Raw genomic sequence first — 20,182 nt, 5'->3', positions numbered from 1 at the left:
AATTGCTCCCTGCAACTAGGAGCACCAAGATAGACTTTTTGGTAGCATTTGGGACTTAGAGGAAGCTAAAGCTTCAAAGAGGCCAACTTGAAGATAAGAATCATTCCAGGTTTGGGCAACAGTCTATATAAAGGCATGTCAAAAGAACTGACATTTGCAGTGTCTTTAGGTTTGCAAAGAGATTTATGTACATGAACGCATTTAGGTTTCCTAATGACCCTTCAAAGGAGTTGGCATTATTTTTAAATTCCTTTTTGAGCTCTTCCAAAAGTTTTTTTGGGGCTTGACATCCTTTTCCCCTTTCCTTTGTCTTCACATGGTTTCTGTTTTGGCATTGTTTGCTTTCTTCTGGGTTTGTATTTTGATCTTCCTTGTAACTAAAGTTTTTTTTTTTTAAGGTCAGGTTTTTTCTTTGTCTTTTTCTCATTTTTCCAGTTATGTGTGTGTGTGTGTGTGTGTGTGTGTGTGTGTGTGTGTGTGTGTGTGTGTGATCTTGCCTATATGTTGAAGTTGAGCTCGGTTTCTTGGGTGGAGAGAGTACTGTCTCAAGTTTGCATTCTGTTCTACTCTGGTGTTTGGGGGCAGTCTGGCAGCCTTTGGGCTCACATTGTGCACTTGGAGGGGGCAGCCTGACTGGTTCACTATAAGGAGGCCCACAACTGCCCTGTCCAAGTGCCATCTATGCTGGATCAAACTGGATTCAGCTCCCCCTCACTGCTATTTCCCAAAGTTTCTGAAAGCTTCCTTGATTAAGCTGGACTCTGCTCCCCTTGGCTGCCATGGTGCCAAATGGTAGAGAGTCTCATGAATCTTCCTTTTTAAACGAGGAAACTTGTCTGAGATGTGCTTTCAACCCAGGTCCTTCTGAGTCCACCAGAACCCAGTGCCTTCTTTTGGTGTTGCCACTGCTTCCCCATTTTTTGCTCCTGAGGAAGGGATGGGATTGGGAGGGGAGGTCCAACACCAAACTGAGGGGTGTGTATGTACTTCTTTGCAGATCTTTGCAGAAGCAAACCAGGACCTGCAGAAGTTTGGGGCCCGAGTGTCAGGTGAGATCCTCTCCTTGGGGCAGGAATGTGAGGCAATGCCCCCAACACTGCAGAATTTTGATGCAAGGGTAAAGCAGGTAGATCTCATCCTTACCTGTCCAGCTTGGAAGAAACTAAAGAGGATTTCTGCTGAGGAGGGGTTGATTGCCATAGCCTATGAGAGAAAATACTCCAACTGGAGGTAAGAGCTTTGGTGGAAATTCAGGGGCCATTCCAGGAGGGCCAATTCTACCCTTGAGTCACTCCATGATCTTGGGCCCTCTGAGGCTTCCCTTCTCTGAGTCATGGCATTATAGTGCTAGAGCTGGAAGAGGCCTTAGAGGCCATCTGGTCCAACCCCTTTACTTGGCATGAGGAGCCAACTCCCAAATATTTAGGATGACTTGGTCACACAAGGAGTAAGAGGTCTTTCTTGTCCTGTATTTGTAGTTAGGAGGTAATAATACTTGCACTGGTTGGGTATTGATAAAATTGTTGGGTTTCAGGGGATGGTTTTGGATGGTAAGTTAGGTCAGTAACTTGGTTTGGGAAGGCTATTCAAGTCCAGTGCAGGTAGAACCAGACTCTGAGATCACACACACACACACACACACACACACACACACACACACACACACAACCCTAGGTTATAAATTACAGGTGTTTAATACAATAAGGATAGGTTGGAAGGGATTTAGTTATACATTCCTCTATCATAAATATCTATACCTTCCCAGATTTACAAATCTCTCCACAGAGAGATTGCTTCTGAGTGGTTCCCTACTGTATTCTGTATACTCACTATGTACCCCAAATTATTAAACTTAACTAAGCTAATGCTAAATCCAACTTGGATAATCTACAAGTAAAAGGTCTGTGTGTAAGTCTGACAGGGCTCAATGATGGTCTCAAGATCAACTGTCCATTGTCACACTATAGGAACTCAGTAGGTGTCAAAAGGCCAACAGGTACAGGATAATCCAAATAGAGATGTAATGAACAAGCAGTCAAATCCAAAGGGGAAAGCTAATTCTCCTCAGGTCCACCCAGAGGGAAAAAGCCACAGTCCTAGACTTAACAGTCTCTCTCCTCAATAGCAGGTGCACTCCACAAAATTCCAGAACTCTGCCATTTTGCTGTCAGTCTGCAAACTCACATACATTTAACTTTTCCCTACAACAGTTCCCCCTTTGCACAAAGTCAAAATAGTGTTAAAAACACTATTTTGGCATTTGTACACTAACAAATTTATGTCCCATCTAAACAAAAATTCTTACCCAATACAATAAACACACTCTCTTATCTATCTAACTTATCTTATCTTATCCTATTGAATACTACCTTATTCTAGGGATTTAAATCAAGGAAAGGAAAAGGGAAAAATTATACATTGAACAGTTAAAAAGTTCAAAATTACAAAGCAAACATATGCAAAAGTAAAATGAGGAAAAACCATCAAAATAGACATACAAACACAAAACTTCATGCAAAACATTAAAATCATAAAAATACTATTCTTATAAACTAATACAGAAAAATTCTCTTACTACTGTAATGCATAAATAGAAAACTTAAAAATATTTTTGAAAAAACACGATTAACACAATATTTCATAAGTTTTTACAAAAAATTAAACAACTTCATCAAACTTACTTATGCAAAATATATTCAAAAATAGATGAAAATTTAACTCAATCTTATTCTAACATAAAACCTTATTCTTATTACAGCAAACTGAACTTTTACATAGAACTGTATATCTAACCATTCTATGTAAAACTTAATTCGTATCATATATTAACTACATACATAATTTTATATAAACACACATGATACATACATGTGTATACAACATATACATTATGGTATGCATATATACCTACAACCCAATATTTATATACATGTTACATATATACACACTATAATATTTAACCCTATCCATAACATATACTATTTACTTATTTATTCACATGTTTGTGTGATGTGTAACACATAATACATGTTGTTATGTATGTTATAATGTATTTCAGGATCCTAACTTATCAACTCTAAATTCTAATCTATCTAACTACAGCCCTGTCTTAATAATCTTCTAAAACTAACTCTATAACTCTATCTACCTATATTACTACTGTTCTATAGTACCTAAAATCTAAATTAAATCCTATACTAAATAACTAATTATAACATTGTTAGTAACTACTTATTCATTGATTCACTACTTGGACCAATATATCCTAATCATGTTTATGTTTATATTTTTGTTGTTATTTATGTTATGTTTTGTTACTGTTTCATGAAATATATCTACCAAAATTTCAGATTTCCCATCTTCTTATCTTGTTTGAAGAAATCCTTTCCTCTCCAAAATCCATGGCAGTAATATGTACTGTTGAATGTATTATGCTATGTTACATTATACATTACCCAAATCCTTAAAAACTTTTGTCCATCAATCACTTGATCCTCTTCATTGAAATTTTTCCTTAAAATCTTTATCTACTTATTTGCTAGAAGTCTTTCAGTCTTTGCACAATGTCCATCAATTTCCCCGAATCCTCCTCTTCAACAGTAATCCTCTTCCATCCAAATGTACTCTTGCATTGGAATGTTCTCTTCCACTGGAATGGTCCTCTCCTTACTTATCTATTTGACTGCAGACTCCATTTGACTGATGAAATCTCAGCTTTCCACCAACTCTTCTTCTTCAATTTCTACATTTCCATGAGCTAATTTTACATGAGAACAGTGATACCAAGAATCTCTTCCTAATACTTTGACTGATGATGGTGAAATTAATACAATTGTATAAGGACCAACCCAACTCTCTTGTGTAGCTGATGTTTTGGCAAAATTTTCACATATACCATATCACCTGGTTGAAAATTATGGAGAGAATAATCCATTTGATTATAATGGACCAATACTCCCATATCATGCAGTTCTCTAAGCCTTTGTTGTAAAGCACTTAAGTATGGAGCAATTTGACAGTCTCCCCCTAAGAGAGATGTATAAATAGCCTTACAAGTTTTTGCTTGCAATGGAGCATGTCCAAAGAGTATTTCATAAGATGATACATGCAACTCTGCTCTTGGTCTTTTACTCAGGAAAAACAAAGCTGTGTGAAGAATATCTGGCCATTTTAGATGATTTTCAGCACAAATTTCCCCCACCATAGTCTTTTGTTCCCTGTTCAAACACTCCATTTGACCTGAACCTTGTGGATGATAAGGAACATGATACTTAGGTGTTATTCTTGGATTCTTATAGAATCTTTTCAGAATATCTTGTGTAAAATGAGATCCTTTATCAGAATCTATGGTAATTGGAACACCAAATCTAGGAACAATTTCCTTAAGCAAAGCTTTCACCACAAAACTAGTTGTATTTGGTATTAGATAGAAAAGCCTCAGTCCATTTTGTTAATCTATCAATAATTACAAGACAAAACTTATATCTTCCAGCTTTTGGCATACTTATATAATCAATTTGCAAACTCTCCAATGGACAATATGCCAAAGGTCTACCACCTAACCCTGTCTTTCTGAATGCACCTTGATTGAATTTTGGCAAACGGAACAACTACTACAGATCTTATTTGCAACAGTACTTGTGACTAGTGATACCCATTGTTTCTTAACGGAATCCACAATAGCTTGAGTACAAAAGTGACCTTTTGTATGAATGGCTTGACACAAAAAGGTATAAAAATCTTTTGGTAATAGCAGTTTTCCATTGTCTGCAACCTATATACCATGTTCTTTCCTTGCTCCAAACTTCTCCTTCCATTTTTGTACCTCTGCGTCTACATAAGCTTTTTTTAAATCATCAGACTCAATAGATGACAAATTCATAACACACACTGGAGCATTTTGGTAAGCATACTTTACAGTTATAGCAACTCTATGATTTTCTTTAGAAACTGGATCTTTACCACAAGTATGACTTCTGCAATGAATTATCGCTAGCCATTTTGGTTTCTGGATAGCATCCAACAACTCAGTTATTATTTCTGCATGCAGAAATTACTCCTGATGCAGTAATGAAGCCTTGCTGTTTCCAGATATTTCCTGTTGTGTGACATACTGAAAAAGCATACCAGGAGTCTGTATAGATATTAGCACTTTTACCATCATATAGAAGACAGGCTTGCTTCAATGCTACTAACTCCACACCTTGAGCACTAAGATTTCCAGGTAATGAGCTATACCAAAGTGTCTCAAATTCTGTGACCACTGCAGCACCAGTACAACAAATTCCATTATACAGATATGAAGAACCATCAGTTAACAATACAAAATCTGGATTTTCAATAGGAGTGTCTTTCAAATCTATCCTAGGCATATCCAATAATCAACTCTTCTACATGCTCATGTAATGGTTCACCATTCTTTGGTAAATCAGGAAGAAGAGTAGCTGGATTTAATACACTACACCTCCTCAACTGGTTGTTCTCACTACCCAGGAGAAAAATTTCATACTTTGAAATTCTTTGATCTGAATAAACTTGAGAAGGAAATTTACCCATTAGTGCTTCTATTTGATGTGAACAGTGTACAGTCAACGGACATCCCAAAACTAAATCTGCTGACTTCTGGATTAACACAGCAGCAGCAGCAGCTAACCGCCCCCCCCCCTTTGACAAGGTACAGTACCTGCAGCTATTGGATCAAGGTGACAACTATACTATCCAATATAATGACAACTTTGTCCCAAAGTCTGTGTCAGTAGCCCAGAAGCAATTCCTTTGGTCTCATTTACCAACAATTGAAATGGTTTTGAATAGTCTGGGATGCCCAAAGCAGGTGCTGATAAAATAGCTTCCTTTAGCTTAGCTAAGGCTTGAAGATATTCAGGCTTAAGTTTCAGAGGTTCAGGTTCTGTGTTCCTGGTCAAATCTGTAAGACACTTTGTTATTTCACTGTAACCAAGTATCCACTGTCTACAGAACCTAGTTGTTCTAAGAACAGCTCTGAGCTGCTTTTTGGTCTTTTGAGCAGTCATTTTTTGGATATCAGCTATTCTTTTTGGTTTAATACTTCTTGAATCCTCTGATAATACAAAACCTAGATGTTGCACTCTAGGCAAAACCCACTGTAATTTTGCCTGGGAGATCTTATGTCCACACTTGTATAATTTTATCAAAAGAATCTTGCTATCTCTAAGACACACCTTTGCATTTGGGGACACAAGGAGGATATTGTCCATAAAATGTACCAATTTGCTCTCCTTGAACTGCATACTTTTAAGATCTCTATTTAGAATCTATGAAAATTGGCTAGGTGAATCCATGAACCCTTGAGATAAATGAATTCAAGTCCATTGTGTCTTTTCCCACATAAAAACAAAGATCTTTAGAGAATCCTAATAAATTGGAATTGTGAAAAAAGTTGAGCATAAATCTACTACAGTGAAATACCTTGCCTGACTTGGAATGGAAGAAATTATAGCAGTTGGGCTTGGTACAACAGGATGAGTTTTGATTACATAGTCATTGACAGCTCTTAAATACTGGATAAAAAATATAAGAATTTTCCATTTTCATCTAATTTTGGCTTTTTAATTGGAAGAATAGGAGTATTAAATTCTGAGAAGCAAGCTATTATGATCCCTTGTTGGATTAAGGATTCTATGACTGGTCTTATTCCCTCAATTGCTTCTTTAGTCAAGGGATATTGAGGTACACAAGGAACTGGTCCTTTCTTAGTCCCTATCCTGACTGGAGTAGCTGATTTCAATAAACCCATATATGTAGAAGCTTTTGACCAAAGACCCTTAGTGATATCCTCAGGTATTGAATAAACTGAACCCAAGTCACCCTATGTACTTACTGAATCTAAGAAAAGAAATGGAAAGGCTTTCAGAGATTCTTCTGGTAGATGTAATGAAATATCACCAGTTTCAGAACAGTGGATCATTGCCCTCAGCTTACACAATCAAGTTCTACCCAAGAGATTCATTGGGCATTCTGGCATGTAAAGAAATGCATGTCCCGCAGATAGTGGACTTAAAGTAATGTGGAAAGGAAACAAGACTGACAGTTGGTGGGGGAAGGGGCAACTGGGAGTGGCAGTTGGGTCTTGTGACTAGCACTTCCTTTCTGCAGGGTTTGTACTTCCTTCCTGGTGTTGGAGGAGGGAGGAGGTCATTCAGCCCAGTCTGGTGTGGTGTGCCTCTTCTTGGTTAAGCCCGAAGATTCAGGCCCAATCACTTCTGAAGGTCAGACCTGTTCTTGTTTGCTTTCTGTCTATTGCTAAGATTCTGACTTAGACAAAGCAGGACTGATATAGAGTAGACGGAAGTGGGAGGAACCCTCCACCAGCCTCTGGGGCCTGGCCTCAACTCTGAAGCTAAGGAAAAAACTCCAATCCCAACTGGTTATTAAACTTTATATTATTTGAATTCGATTGATTGATCAATTAATTGAATTGAATTGAAGTCAGATAAGTGGACTATCTTTTCTGGTCACAGAGGGAACTGAACTTCAGTTCAGTCATTTCCAGGACAAACAGTCCTTATTGGACCTCTGCTGCTTCCTCTCAGCAGGGGGCATTTCTCTCCTTTGCTTCACCGAGCAATATTCCCTCTCTCCCCTCAACTCCTCTATACCCCCATACAAACCTCCAATTTATTCCCCATTTTTCTTATCCTCCCCATTTCTCCCAATAAATACTACAGTAATCATTTTTGGTTGTTGTAATTTTGCTACTCTTTGAGGTATTCCAGTAGCACCTATTACTTCCATTGTACCTACAGCTCTACAATTCTCAGGAAAACTTTGCAAAACTGATTTACTGGCTCCATTATCACCAGAAGATCATAAATCTGGTCTCCAATAATCACAGACACATGTGGTTCCAAGCTATTTGGTGGTTGGAATGTTTCCAACACCAGAGCTAACACAATAACATCAGCACAAAGCTCAGTCATTTTCTATCCATCCAAATTTTCATCTGCTTGAATTGTATGATATTCTCAGGATTTTACATTTTTATCACCTTCATCAGATTTGCCATTATTCTCATTACTCTCAATGGTCCCTTTTGTAAGACTTCACTACAGGGTGGCCAACCCTGTGTGACCTTACTTGGGGTAACAAAAATGAAGAGTAACAAATGGATACTATATCAAATGCATAATGACAAAGTTTATTGGATTCAAACAAAGAATATATAGGTTAAAACCACAGGAAGATATGACGTTACAGCCCAGCAACAGCAGGAACCAATAATTGGGCAACTTCATAGGAATTCATGACGTTACCTGCCAGGCACCAGGAGGAACTGAGAGGATTCCAAAAAAATGCAGAAAAACAAGTTTCTCACAGTCGTTATCAAACCTCCCTCATGCTGACTATTCCATCCTTGAACACACAGCTGGGCAGGTCATACACAGTTCAACCCACAACCTTGACTATGCAGCCCAAGCGGGGAGAAGAGGAGGTCTCCTGCCTTTATGGTGATGCCTTGACTACACCCTTTAACCTCTACCTTAGTTTCATTGTTCTCATTTGCAATCACATTTTCCTTATCCATTTTATATTCTTCATTATTTTCTATTATTATACAATCATTAGAATTTTCAATTATTTTTACATCACAGTTTTCTTTTTCTATACATTCATTAACATTAATTACAATTTTCTGTAATTATAATTAATTACATTTTAATTTGTTTCCATTACATTATTTACAGATTCATTAACTTTATCCTCATTACATTCAATACCATCAACCTTAAATCCATTTTCCATTGATTCATCAAACACTTGAGAACTCCAGGTACACCTACATAATGGACTTGCCTCTTTGTTTTGATCTCCTTTACAACCACTAAATACTTGACTATATTTTGGACTTTCTCCTGATTTCACCCAATCCTGCACTGTATTAAGGTCTGGTGCTTGAGCTCTTTGACAACATGCATTAGGACAACTATTATTTTGATAATTATTCCCATTATTGTTCCATGCATTATTATTCTGTCTCCACCCACTGTTATAAGAATTATTGTAACCATTTTTTTCTATTTAGTTGCCTGGAGAATTATCTCCCATAATGACAATCTCTCACAAAATTTTCACCTCTATTGCAGAGATAAGATCTCTGAGCTCAATATTAATTTTCACTAGAAGCATACTGATTTCTAGGTTGCACCGATCTTAATGCTGCAACAGCTTTCACCTCTTTTATTTCATTCTCTTTTGCTCTTCCATTGTCCTTTTTTAATTGTCTCCTTAAATCCTCAATGATAGTATCCTTATCCTCATTACTTTTATCCTTATCTGCAGTATAAACATATGTAGCCTTCCTCTTTAAGGTCTTCTAAACTCAGTAATTCTTTTTTTTCCCATTTGAATTAGTTTATTTAGTCAATTTAGAACATTATTCCTTGGTTACAATAATCACATTGTTTCCCTCCCTCCCTTCCACTCACCCTTCCCACAGCCAATGCCAATTTCATTGGGTATTACTTGTATCCTTGATCAGAACCTATTTCTATGTTGATGTTTGCACTAGGATGTTCATTTAGAGTCCACATCCTCAACCATATCCCTTCGACCCATGTAGTAAAGTAGTTGTTTTTCTTTGGTGTTTTTACTCCCACAGTGTTTCCTCTGGATATGGATAGTGGTTTTTCTCATAGATTCCTCTAGATTGTTCATGGTCATTGCATTGCCACTAATGGAGAAATCCATTACATTCGATTGTACCACAGCGTATCAGTTTCTGTGTACAGTGTTTTTCTGGTTCTGCTCCTCTCGCTCTGCATCACTTCCTGGAGGTTGTTCCAGTCTCCATGGAATTCCTCCACTTTATTATTCCTTTGAGCGCAATAGTATTCCATCACCAACATATATCACAATTTGTTCAGCCTTTCCCCAATTTAAGGGCATCCCCTCATTTTCCAATTTTTTGCCACCACTAAACTCAGTAATTCTAAGTCTGAATAATTATTTTTAAAAAGTTTATTCACTACAGAACATGCATTATTCACAAATAATCTCTTAATGTGTGTAATTGTTTTATCTGAAAGCACATCTAAGCCTAGTTGCAATTCTGCTGCTTCTGTTAACTGGTCTAAAAAACTAACTGGAGACTCATCTATTTTCTGCTTTGTCTTTTCAAATTTAGGCTATGGATCTGACCTATGATAATTCCTTTCCTTTTGCATTTTGTAAACAATTCCTCCATAAGTAAAAAGAAATCTCTGTAATCTGGATCATAGATTCTAAAAATTCTCTTAAATTCTTGTATCACTTTATTTGATTCATTGGAAAATTGACGTTTTCTATGCTTGATTGAATCCAATTTCACAGTAGAAAATTACTTATGAGATTTTAGATATAAACCTCCATATTGTGAAATAAATGGCATAGCCCTTAAAGGAAAAAAAGGTAGCAGGATTTTAATCTAATTCCTCTGTTTCCCTTTACAGCCTATTTGGAACTTTAGCTTTTATATCACTTCCCTCTCTTTAAATCTTTAAAATAACACCATTATTTATACCATTCATAAGCTTTTCATTAAAACTCTATTCCATGAGATCTACCTTTGTCTGCATCAACATCATCATTTGCTTTACCTCTGAGTCTCTAAATATCCACTTAAAAACACTTTTAAAGGGAGCAGCTGGGTAGCTCAGTGGATTGAAAGCCAGTCCTAGAGACAGGAGGTCCTAGGTTCAAATGTGGCCTCAAACACTTCCCAGCTGTATGACCCTGGGCAAGTCACTTGACCCCCATTGCCTAGCCCTTACCACTCTCCTGCCTTGGAACCAACACACAGTATTGACTCCAAGACAGAAGGTAAGTGTTTAAAAAAAAAATAAAAACACTCTTAACTTTATACAGTCACAATAACCAATCATCTGTATTTATAGACACTAGCAAAAATGTCTAGCAAAAGTGTCTAGTCACTAACAAAAGAACAAAACAGAATTGGTAAATAAGGGCAAATTCTTTATATACTTAATTTCAGAAACGGTGTTTAAAAATCACAATAACCAAGCACATCATAAGAGTACTCTGGAATGACAGTAAATATCAAATATGATATACACATTAACCCATTATATAAAATCTCCATTATCCCATGTGTCCTGTTCCCAAACATACAGTAATAACAAGGAAACAGTATAGAATGTAAAATTGGTTGAGTGAAATTAGCTGTCACTTTGAAAAAAAAAATTCAACCCAAAGATTTTTACTCAGTTCAGCACTAAATTATGGACAGCAGTTCTTCCCTTTAATAGCCAGGTGTCAACCAGGATCACTGGTAGAATTTCAGTATTGGAAAGCAAGCTGGTTAGAATTCTGCTGCTTGTTTGTAAATGACAGACAGCTCAGTAAAATTCTACTACTCTCAACTGCTATTCAGCTCACGGAAACTCAAAGATCCTTATCATAAATCCCTTTTAGCCTTCGCTCAGACCAATTAAGGTATGGTCTACCTGTCTCAGCCAACTACTATAACTGTTGGGTTTTAGGGGGATGGCTTTGGATGGTAATTTAGGTCCATAGCCTGGTTTGGGAAGGCTATTCAAGTCCAGTGCAGGCAGAGCAAGACTCTGAGATCACACACACACACACACACACACACACACACACACACACACACACACACACACACACACCCGGGTTATAAATTACAGATGTTTAATACAATAAGGATAGGTTGGAAGGGATTTAGTTATACATTCCTCTATCATAAATATCTATACCTTCCCAGATCTACAAATCTCTCCACAGAGAGATTGCTTCTGAGTGGTTCCCTACTCCATTCCCTATACTCACTATATACCCCAAATTACTAAACTTAACTAAGCTAATGCTAAACCCAACTTGGATAATCTAAAGGTCAGTCAGTGTGCAAGTCTGACAGGGCTCAATGGTGCTCTCAAGATCAGATGTCAGTTGACACAGTACAGGAACTCAGTAGATGTGAAAAGGCCAACAAGTACAGAATAATCCAAATAGCAATAAGAACAACCAGTCAAATCTACAGGGAAAAGCTAATTCTCTTCAGGTCTACCCAGAGGGAAAAAGCCATAGTTCTAGGCTTAACTGTCTCTCTCCTTAACAGCAGCTGAACTCTCAGAATTCCAGAATGCTGCCCTTTTGCTGTCAGTCTGCAAGCACACATATTTAACTTTTATCTACAACAGTATGAATGGCCTAGTGGATACAGGACTGGCCTTGGAGTGAGTGGAATCTGAGTTCTGCTTCTTCTTCTGCCTTAGTCTAGCTATGACCCTAGCCAGAAATCTGACTTCAGATACCACCTCTGATGATGACTACCTATGTATCCTTGAGCAAGGCACTTGACCTGTCTTGGCCTCAGTTTCCCCATCCATAAAATGAGGTGACTGTGTGTTGGTAGAAGTAGCTCCCACATTGGGATTCCCCTACTTCAGTGAAAGTACTGGTCTAGACAAAACCAGAATACCTGCCCAAATACTCGCCAAAGCAATCAAGCAGGGAAAGAGGCTTGGTAGCCAAAAAGTGCCTCTACCCCCTTTTCCTTCCTTCCTCTGAAGGGGCCCCAGCTGCTACTGAAGCACTATGCCCCATACGTGTAAACATGGCTGGCAGCTGAGCCTATGTGCTGAGCTATAAAGAAATAATTAGCCAGAGCTTATGGCCCATAAACCAGCCTCTCTGTATTCCGTTCCCAAGGGGTTCCTCCTGAGTAATTAGGCAGGTGGGGACATAAATTATTGGCCTTGCTATGGCACTGTCTGCTTCCCCAAACCAAAGGCTGCTGATATAAGGGGAGGAGTGCTCCATATCCTCTCTGTTTCTGGGTAGTCTTGAGCAAGTCCCTCATCTTCCATGGGCCTCAGTTTCCCCCTCTGCAAAATAAGGTGACTGAACTAGATGGTTTCTAAGGTCCTTCTAGCTTTAGTCAGTAAATAAGCATTTAGGAGAAGAGGGTGGGCCACCCCTTCTACCTCTCATTTCATTGAAGTCTTTGTAAGTGATATCTCCCCCTCTGCCTCACCAAAGAAAGAGAAAGAGGGAGACAAGGAAGCTGCTTTTTAAGTCAGGTCAAAACAAAGAGACAACAGGAGATCCAGGGAAAGAGCACTAGGCTGTCCATGGCCTCCCCCAGTCCGGTTTGCATTGACGTTGTTTTTTCTCTGTGTTCCTCAGCCGAGTGTACCAGGCAGCCAAGCTATTCATGTTCTCTTCCTCCTCTGGAATGTTCATTTGCCCCCTGGCCATGACTGATGGTGCCACGAAGGTCCTAGAGGTGAGAACAAAGGGAACCACCAGCTGGTTTCACTCCCTTTACTTCCCCATGGCCATCTTCCCAATCAGGAGTGGAGCTGATGTGAGACCCCAACCCCATGCTTCAGAGAAGATCCCTACCCAGACTGGTAAGGTCTCCATCCATGGGGTACAAGGAGACTATGGCTTCCCCAGCTTAGATCAGGGGTGGGTTATCAGTGTGGTAGGCACAGAGGACATCAGAACAAAAGTGAAATCCTGCTCTCTAGGCACTGACAATCTTCTGAGGAGAAACAGCAAAATAAATGTAGACAAATTAATAGAAGGGAATCTGGGGAGAAAGGAATCAGGAAATGGCTACATTGGGAAGGGGCATTGGAGCCAAGGCCTGAAGGAAGGTGGAGGTGGATCTGAAAGGCATGGGCAGAAGATGTTCATATCTAAGGAGTACAAGTGAAATGGCCCCAGAAGCCCTTGATCCTCCTCAACAAGTACCTCTCCCTGAAGCACCTACTATGTGCCAGGCATTGCACTTAGTGCTGGGGATACAGAGAAAGACAAATGTCTTGAGTCCTTTCTGCCCAAGGTTCTCTTCCTTCCCTCATTTGCCTTCTTCTTCTCCACTCCTTGCAGGTGATGAAAAGCTCAGGGCCACCAGGAGAAGCTTTCAGTCATCTGATCTCTCGAGACCCAAAGCTCTTCTGGACTTCTGGCCAGTGGATGACCGAACGCAAGGGAGGCTCTGACGTGGGTGAGTGGGGTCAGAGGTGGGGGACCTTGGGGGTGCACTTAGGGCTCAACTGGTGATCAGTCAAGCATCTGTTTCCTCAGCCCATGGCACTGAGACAGTTGCCTGTAAGCAGGTGGATGGCTCATACAAACTCTTTGGATTCAAGTGGTTCACCTCAGCGACAGATGCCGACATGACAATGGCTCTTGCCCGGATCATGGATGCTCAGGGCTCTGTGACCAAGGTGAGCATGCTGGAGAAGAGATAAGAGCTTTGTGTCCCCTTGAGATTCCCTCCTCTTCATTTTCCAGGTCCCTGGGGATTGGAACACACCCCAAGGTCTCAGGTGGCTCTTCTGGCTCCAGGATCTCCTTGGGAGAAGCCTCTTCTTCCCTGATCCCAGACTCCCTTCAGCTCTCCTGACTTCTCATTACACAGGCAGCAGGGTATAATGGTTAGGGTGCTCAACTTGGCTTCAAATCTCACTTCCTAGCTGTGTAATCTCAGGCAAATCCCCCAACCACTCGGGGATTATTTTATTTAAAAAATGGACTCGATTTCCCCTAAGGTCCTCTCCAGCTCCAAATCAATGGCATCATAACACATGATTCTGGGATCCTAATTTATCTCTGAAAGAGTTGGCCATTCCTTGCTTGCAGAAGACTCAGGGTGGGGACAGGATGACTTTGCTGCCAGGTGATGAAGGGCAGACCAAGGAGAATAGAGGAAGGTGGCAAGAGGTCTGTTTAGACTCAAGGCAAGGGCAAGTACTTTTGGACAGAGATGCCCCAAAGTGGGATAGGCTGCTTGAGGAAGTAGTGAGCTGCCCATCACTGAGGGTCTCCAAGAAGAAGGTAGTAATATGGATTGCTTGTGTGGTAGAGCCTGGACCATAGGGCCACCAGGATGCATGCCAACGTAGAGATTCTGTGCCATAGGGGACCCACGGGCTGTCCCTCTTCTTCTTGAAGCTGAGAGATGAGCAGGGAGAACTGAATGGCCTCGAGGTACAACGTCTGAAGGAGAAGCTGGGTACTCACCAACTGCCCACTGCTGAACTGCTGCTGGATGGTGCCCGAGCACATCTGGTGAGAAGGTGGGAGAGCACTTTGCTGGGTGGGTTGGTGCTCCTTAGTCTCTGATAGTGCTTCTTGCTCCCAGAACCCTACCTGCTGGCAGGAAGCTCCCTTCCACCCCAATTCTAGAGCACTCACAGGATCCTAGAACCAGAACTGAAATTGGAAACCCTCCCCCTCATTTTGGAGGAAACTGAGGCAGAGTGAGGGGAATCAGCTTGTCCAAGGTCACCCAGCTAAGTCAGTGACTGAGCTGAAATTTAAACCCAGGTATAGCTGACTCCAAATAACATCAACAATGCACAATGCTGGGCCTCAAGTCAGAAATACCTGAGTTCAAATGTGGCATCAGACCCATACTAGCTGTGTGACTTTGCGCAAGTCTTTTCATCTCAGTCTTCCTCTACTTCTTAAACTGTAAGTTACGACTTATAAAAGCACCCTTTTCTCAAGGTTGTTGTGAGTTTCAGATGAGATAATAATTGTAACGTGCTTAGCATGGTACCTGGCACATACCTGCTGACCTGATAGGTTCAGGGATGTGGTTCAAGGGTTGATGAATTCAAGGTCCTGGCACCTTGTTCTCAGTAGCAACCTCAAAGACCCCAACTACCATTTGCTCATGCCTTGTCTTCAGGTTTCCCAAGTGGGCCGAGGGGTGGCCACCATTGCCAACATGCTGAATGTCACCCGGATATACAATTCCATAGGTGCTGTGGGCTCCATGAGGAGGTAAATGGGGAAGGGGCCCTTTTAGGATCACCCAATGTGGAATGTAAGACTAATGACACAGGACAAGGCACAGAGGGAGAGCTAAAGATTTTCAAAAGATTTCTGAGTTTCCCAGCTAGATGGAGACTTCAATGACTTCCAGCCCAACCCAGACCCAAACTTGAATCCCTTTTACACCATCCCCTAAACCTGAAAGGAGGAGGTAAAGGACCCACATGGACAAATATATTCAGACAAGCTCTTTTTGTGGTGGCAAAGAACTGGGAGATAAGGGGGTGCCCATCAACTGGGGAATGACCGAATAAGTTGTGGCACATGATTGTGATGGAATACGATTGTGCTATAAGTGAGAAGTGGAATGGTTTCAGAAAAGCCTGGGAAGGCTTACCTGAACTGATGCAGAGTGAAGGCAGCAGAACCAGTAGGATAGTGTATGCAACAAGTACATGTGGAGACGACATCTCAGCTGAGGGGCCATCCAGCTTCTTCTTGTAGACAGACCCCCAGTGAGAGGGGCCTCACTCACCACTTATCAGGACAGCCCATTCCACTCTGGGATCATGAAGTCTAAATTGTCTCTCCACAATTAAAGGCCATAGAATCCATTGCTCCTAGTTCTAGTTCTGCCCTCCTGGACCAGACAGATGCCCCCATTCATACCTAAGTGACCCTTAGCACTCTGAAGTGTACAAGTCATGGAGCCTGGCAGAACCTTGAAGACAGCTCTTGTGGGTCCTCTGAGTCTTGTGTCTGCTCAACATGCCCAGATCCTTCAACTGCTTCTTCTCCATCCTGGAGATATATAGGTCAAAGGGGCAGGGCAAGAATGGATCATGGAAGAAAGTGGGCATGGAGATAGAGAATGGGGGTATCTGGCAGAGAAAGAGTATCCTGGGCCCCAGGAGAATTTGGCAATTGCTTCAAGGACTCCAAGCCTGGGGCTGCTGGTGCCTCTTGTCCTGCCTGCTAGTAATAATACTTGTTTTGACCCTCCTTTAAGGGGTAAAAAGCAAGCTCCTCCCAACACCCCCATGAGTTAGTTAGGTTGGGCTGATAGCACTACCCCAATTTAAGAGATGGACACACTGAGGCATAGAGGCTACTAAAGCTGAGGTTATTCTCCAGTCCTTAGCCTACCCAGGACACTTGTTAACCAAATCAGCACTGTCCTTTCCTCTCCCCTCTCTCAATAAGAGAGGAGACCTCAGACCTTCCAGCCCTATTCACCCACTTACTACCTGACCCCATCCTGAGGAACTGACCCACTCAAGAAGACCCTCCCACACTGTCTCACCAACCATCAGGAGCTAGTTCTGGGGTGGAGATGATTGGACCATAGTAAGATGGCATTAGCTATGGCTGCAGTGAGCTTAGAGTATCTTTAATTATTACTTGCCGCCCAGAGTGGATGATGGGAAACACCGGGGTTAGGATATGACAAGAGATACACAGGAACCTGATAATATCTTCATCCCCAGGATGGTTTTCATGGCTCGAGACTATGCCACCCAGAGGTTTGTGTTTGGAAAGTTCATCAAAGACCACCCGTTGCACACCCAGACACTGGCCCGGATGGAGGTGAGAGAGCCCCAAGCCCATTTGTCTCTGGCTTCAGCCTAGGATGACCAGGACCAATTCCAGGAATCCCCAACCCCCAATCACTCTTTACCCAGCCACCATTCAGGAGCCCTCCTACAGAGAGGACACCCCCATTCCCAAAGAGGAAGAGATGAGGAACCTGGGCCTGGGGTCCAGCTGAGGCTACAGGCAATGATGGAGATACTTCATACTCTTCTCCCCATGCCCATCCAAGCCATAGGGTGTCAATCTTGATGACCGAGAAGAAGGGAATCCTGGGTGGTCACCCCAGCTCTGTCATCAAGTAGCCATTGAATTCTGGGGAAAATCACAGTCTCTTCCAGCTCAGTTTCTTTAACTCTGAAAAGAGGAAATGGGGTCAGAGTGGGTGCCAATAAGGCCCCTTCTAGGGCTAAAATGAGATGCTCAATATTTTCTCAGATGGAGGGTGATGAGCCAAAGCAGACTGGAAGAAGGGTGAGAATGAGCCTTAAATTAGCATTTGCTGATGGCTGATCCTCCCCCCCCGCCACCTTTTGGGGTTGAAGTGGATCATGCACAGAGACAGCCATCACTTGCCCCAGCCCAGGCCCTTCCTGGCTCACTAGTCCTTCCTTCTTCCTGGCTTGACAGGTGCAGGTTCGAGGCGGGTTCCTCTTGGTTATGGAGCTGGTCAAGTTACTTGGCCTGGAAGAGACCAATATGGCAACCACACAAGACTCTCACCTCCTCCGACTGCTGGCGTATGTGGCCAAGCTTTACACTGGAAAGCAGGTGAGAACCCTGGAGACAGGGGAGGTGAGACAGACAGGTTCTGGGGCTGCCGCTGAGGGCCTGGGCTCATCTCTGTAGTTCTTCATGATCCTCCCCTGTCATCTCAGTCCAGAAGCAGAGTGATATAATGGGACACGGAGGGCATTAGCCTTGCCCCTGGAAGACCTGGGTTCTACCACACAGCTATGTGACTATGGACCAAGTCACTGAGCCTCAGTCTCCTAATCTGCAAACTGGGGATGTGTTTTATAAACCCTAAAGCCCTATATAAAGTGGGGGGAGATACCAAAGGAACACGCCTTTATTAAGCATCTCCTGTGTGCCAGGTAGTGTGCTAAATGCTTCATAAATAAGTTCTCATTTGATCCTCACAACATCCCTGGGAGACAGGGGCTATTTTAAGCCCCCTTACGTTCTGTTGTCAAACCGATATTAAGTGTCATTCTAAGGCAGAAGAGTGGTGAGGGCTAGGTAAGTGAAGGGACATGCCCAGGGCCACACAGCTAGGATGTATATGAGGTCAGAGTTGAACTGAGGTCCTCCCACCTCCAGGCCGGGCTCCCTTCTACTGTGCTATCTAGCTGCCCTAGGTAGGTGCTATTACTAAACCCATTTTACAATTGAGGAAATTGAGTCAGATAGAGTTATGTAACTTGCCCAGGGTCACATAGTACGTGTCTGAGGTCAGATTTTTACATTTGAAATGAGATCCAGCACTCTCTCTCTACTGTGCCACCAAGCTGCTTCATAGCTAAAGGGGGCCTATTTAGTCTTTCAAGGACCTTATGAAGCCAGTAGACCCCATAAGAAAAACATGTAGATACAGAAAGGTGGTGACTTGCCCAGGGAACCTCAGTTTGAGAGAGCACCCAGTCCAAGCAGCACCAAGCCAACAATCTCCTCAATCAACAGTCCCCTGACAAATGAAGACACCCCCTTTCCTGAGGACCCCCCCAAAGAAGGAGGAACCTCTGAGGCAGGATCTCCTTGGTACTGGAGGATGGAGCTGATGGTTCAGAAGGCACCACAGGGCCCAAGAGAACAAGTCTAGTGGCCATATGACACCCTTGAAGCATTTGAACAGAACTCATTGTCCATCCCTTCCCTCCAGCAAATTCTCTCCAAGTCCATGTAACTTCAACCAAAGCCATATGGCTTGGACTCGAGACCCCTCCCCATCCTCATTGCCTCTTTTGGCTACTTTCTAGCTGCTCAACTTGTTGTTTAGTTGATTCAGTCATATCTGATTCTTCATGACCCTGTTTGGGGTTTTCTTGGCAAAGATCCTGCAGTGGCTTGTCATTTCCTTCTCCAGCTTATTTTATAGAACAAGAAACTGAGGCAAACGGGGTTGAGTAACTTGCCCAGAGTCACACAGCCACTAATTGTCTGAGGTGAGATTTGAACTCTGGAAGATGAGTCTTTTGATTTCAGGCCCAGTGCTCTAACCACTGTACCACCTAGACAGCTCATCAATGTCCTTCCCTAAAATACCTCATGACAACTGACTCTAGTCTCCCAAATATGGTCTGAGACTCATCCCTTCTTGTTGGTGAAGGCCAGCTCTAGAATAGAATTTCCTCTACCTTTTGGAGGATGAAATTATCATTAGAGTAAACCAAAAGATTCTTAGTTAGGCAAGGAAGAGGGCAGAGAACCTGTGGCCCCTACCTTTTCTAGAGGCTCACCCATCATCTCTCATTATTTATCCAGAAATAAGTCAGGCTCATGGGAATCCCTTCCAGCTCTGATAATCCAGAAATTTCTGGGCTCCGTGTCTCCCCTCACTAAACCCCTGCCCAGAGATAAGGGTGATCCAAGTCATGACTGGGTGCAAAAATACACCCAGAAGCATCTCATTGACTCCTAGAAAAGTATCCAGAGAGCAGGGTGGGATGGAGAAATCTGGCCTTTGTCCAGCTAGATCCTTTCTTCTCAGGCAGTTGCCATTGTCTCTGAGGGGCTGGAATGCTTTGGTGGACAGGGCTACATGGAGGACACAAACTTGCCGATTTTTCTTCGGGACAGCCAG

General features: G+C 42.0%; 2 protein-coding genes across 3 annotated transcripts in view; one reads left to right on the top strand and one right to left on the bottom strand.

Annotated features, from left to right (window-relative positions):
- Nucleotides 1-20,182, bottom strand: part of LOC103092787 (myotubularin-related protein 3-like) — a 93,672-nt gene that overhangs the window by 43,883 nt on the left and 29,607 nt on the right. The window lies entirely within an intron of this gene.
- The window catches only part of LOC100030910 (acyl-CoA dehydrogenase family member 11-like), a 34,899-nt gene that overhangs the window by 11,766 nt on the left and 2,951 nt on the right, over nucleotides 1-20,182 (top strand). The window contains exons 2-10 of one of the 2 annotated variants that reach the window (XM_007490539.3): nucleotides 998-1,230; nucleotides 13,183-13,282; nucleotides 13,894-14,011; nucleotides 14,092-14,234; nucleotides 14,929-15,078; nucleotides 15,704-15,798; nucleotides 17,277-17,376; nucleotides 18,010-18,150; nucleotides 20,090-20,182. In XM_007490539.3, coding sequence (XP_007490601.2) covers nucleotides 998-1,230; nucleotides 13,183-13,282; nucleotides 13,894-14,011; nucleotides 14,092-14,234; nucleotides 14,929-15,078; nucleotides 15,704-15,798; nucleotides 17,277-17,376; nucleotides 18,010-18,150; nucleotides 20,090-20,182 — 1,173 coding nt within the window. Of the gene's footprint in view, nucleotides 1-997; nucleotides 1,231-11,698; nucleotides 12,231-13,182; nucleotides 13,283-13,893; nucleotides 14,012-14,091; nucleotides 14,235-14,928; nucleotides 15,079-15,703; nucleotides 15,799-17,276; nucleotides 17,377-18,009; nucleotides 18,151-20,089 lie in introns of those variants that run through there. The other variant, XM_056821510.1, reaches the window with a different exon arrangement.

The sequence above is a fragment of the Monodelphis domestica genome, chromosome 3, assembly GCF_027887165.1.
Source record: "Monodelphis domestica isolate mMonDom1 chromosome 3, mMonDom1.pri, whole genome shotgun sequence".
Lineage (NCBI taxonomy): Eukaryota > Metazoa > Chordata > Mammalia > Didelphimorphia > Didelphidae > Monodelphis > Monodelphis domestica.
This window is presented reverse-complemented; position numbering and strand designations above follow the sequence as displayed.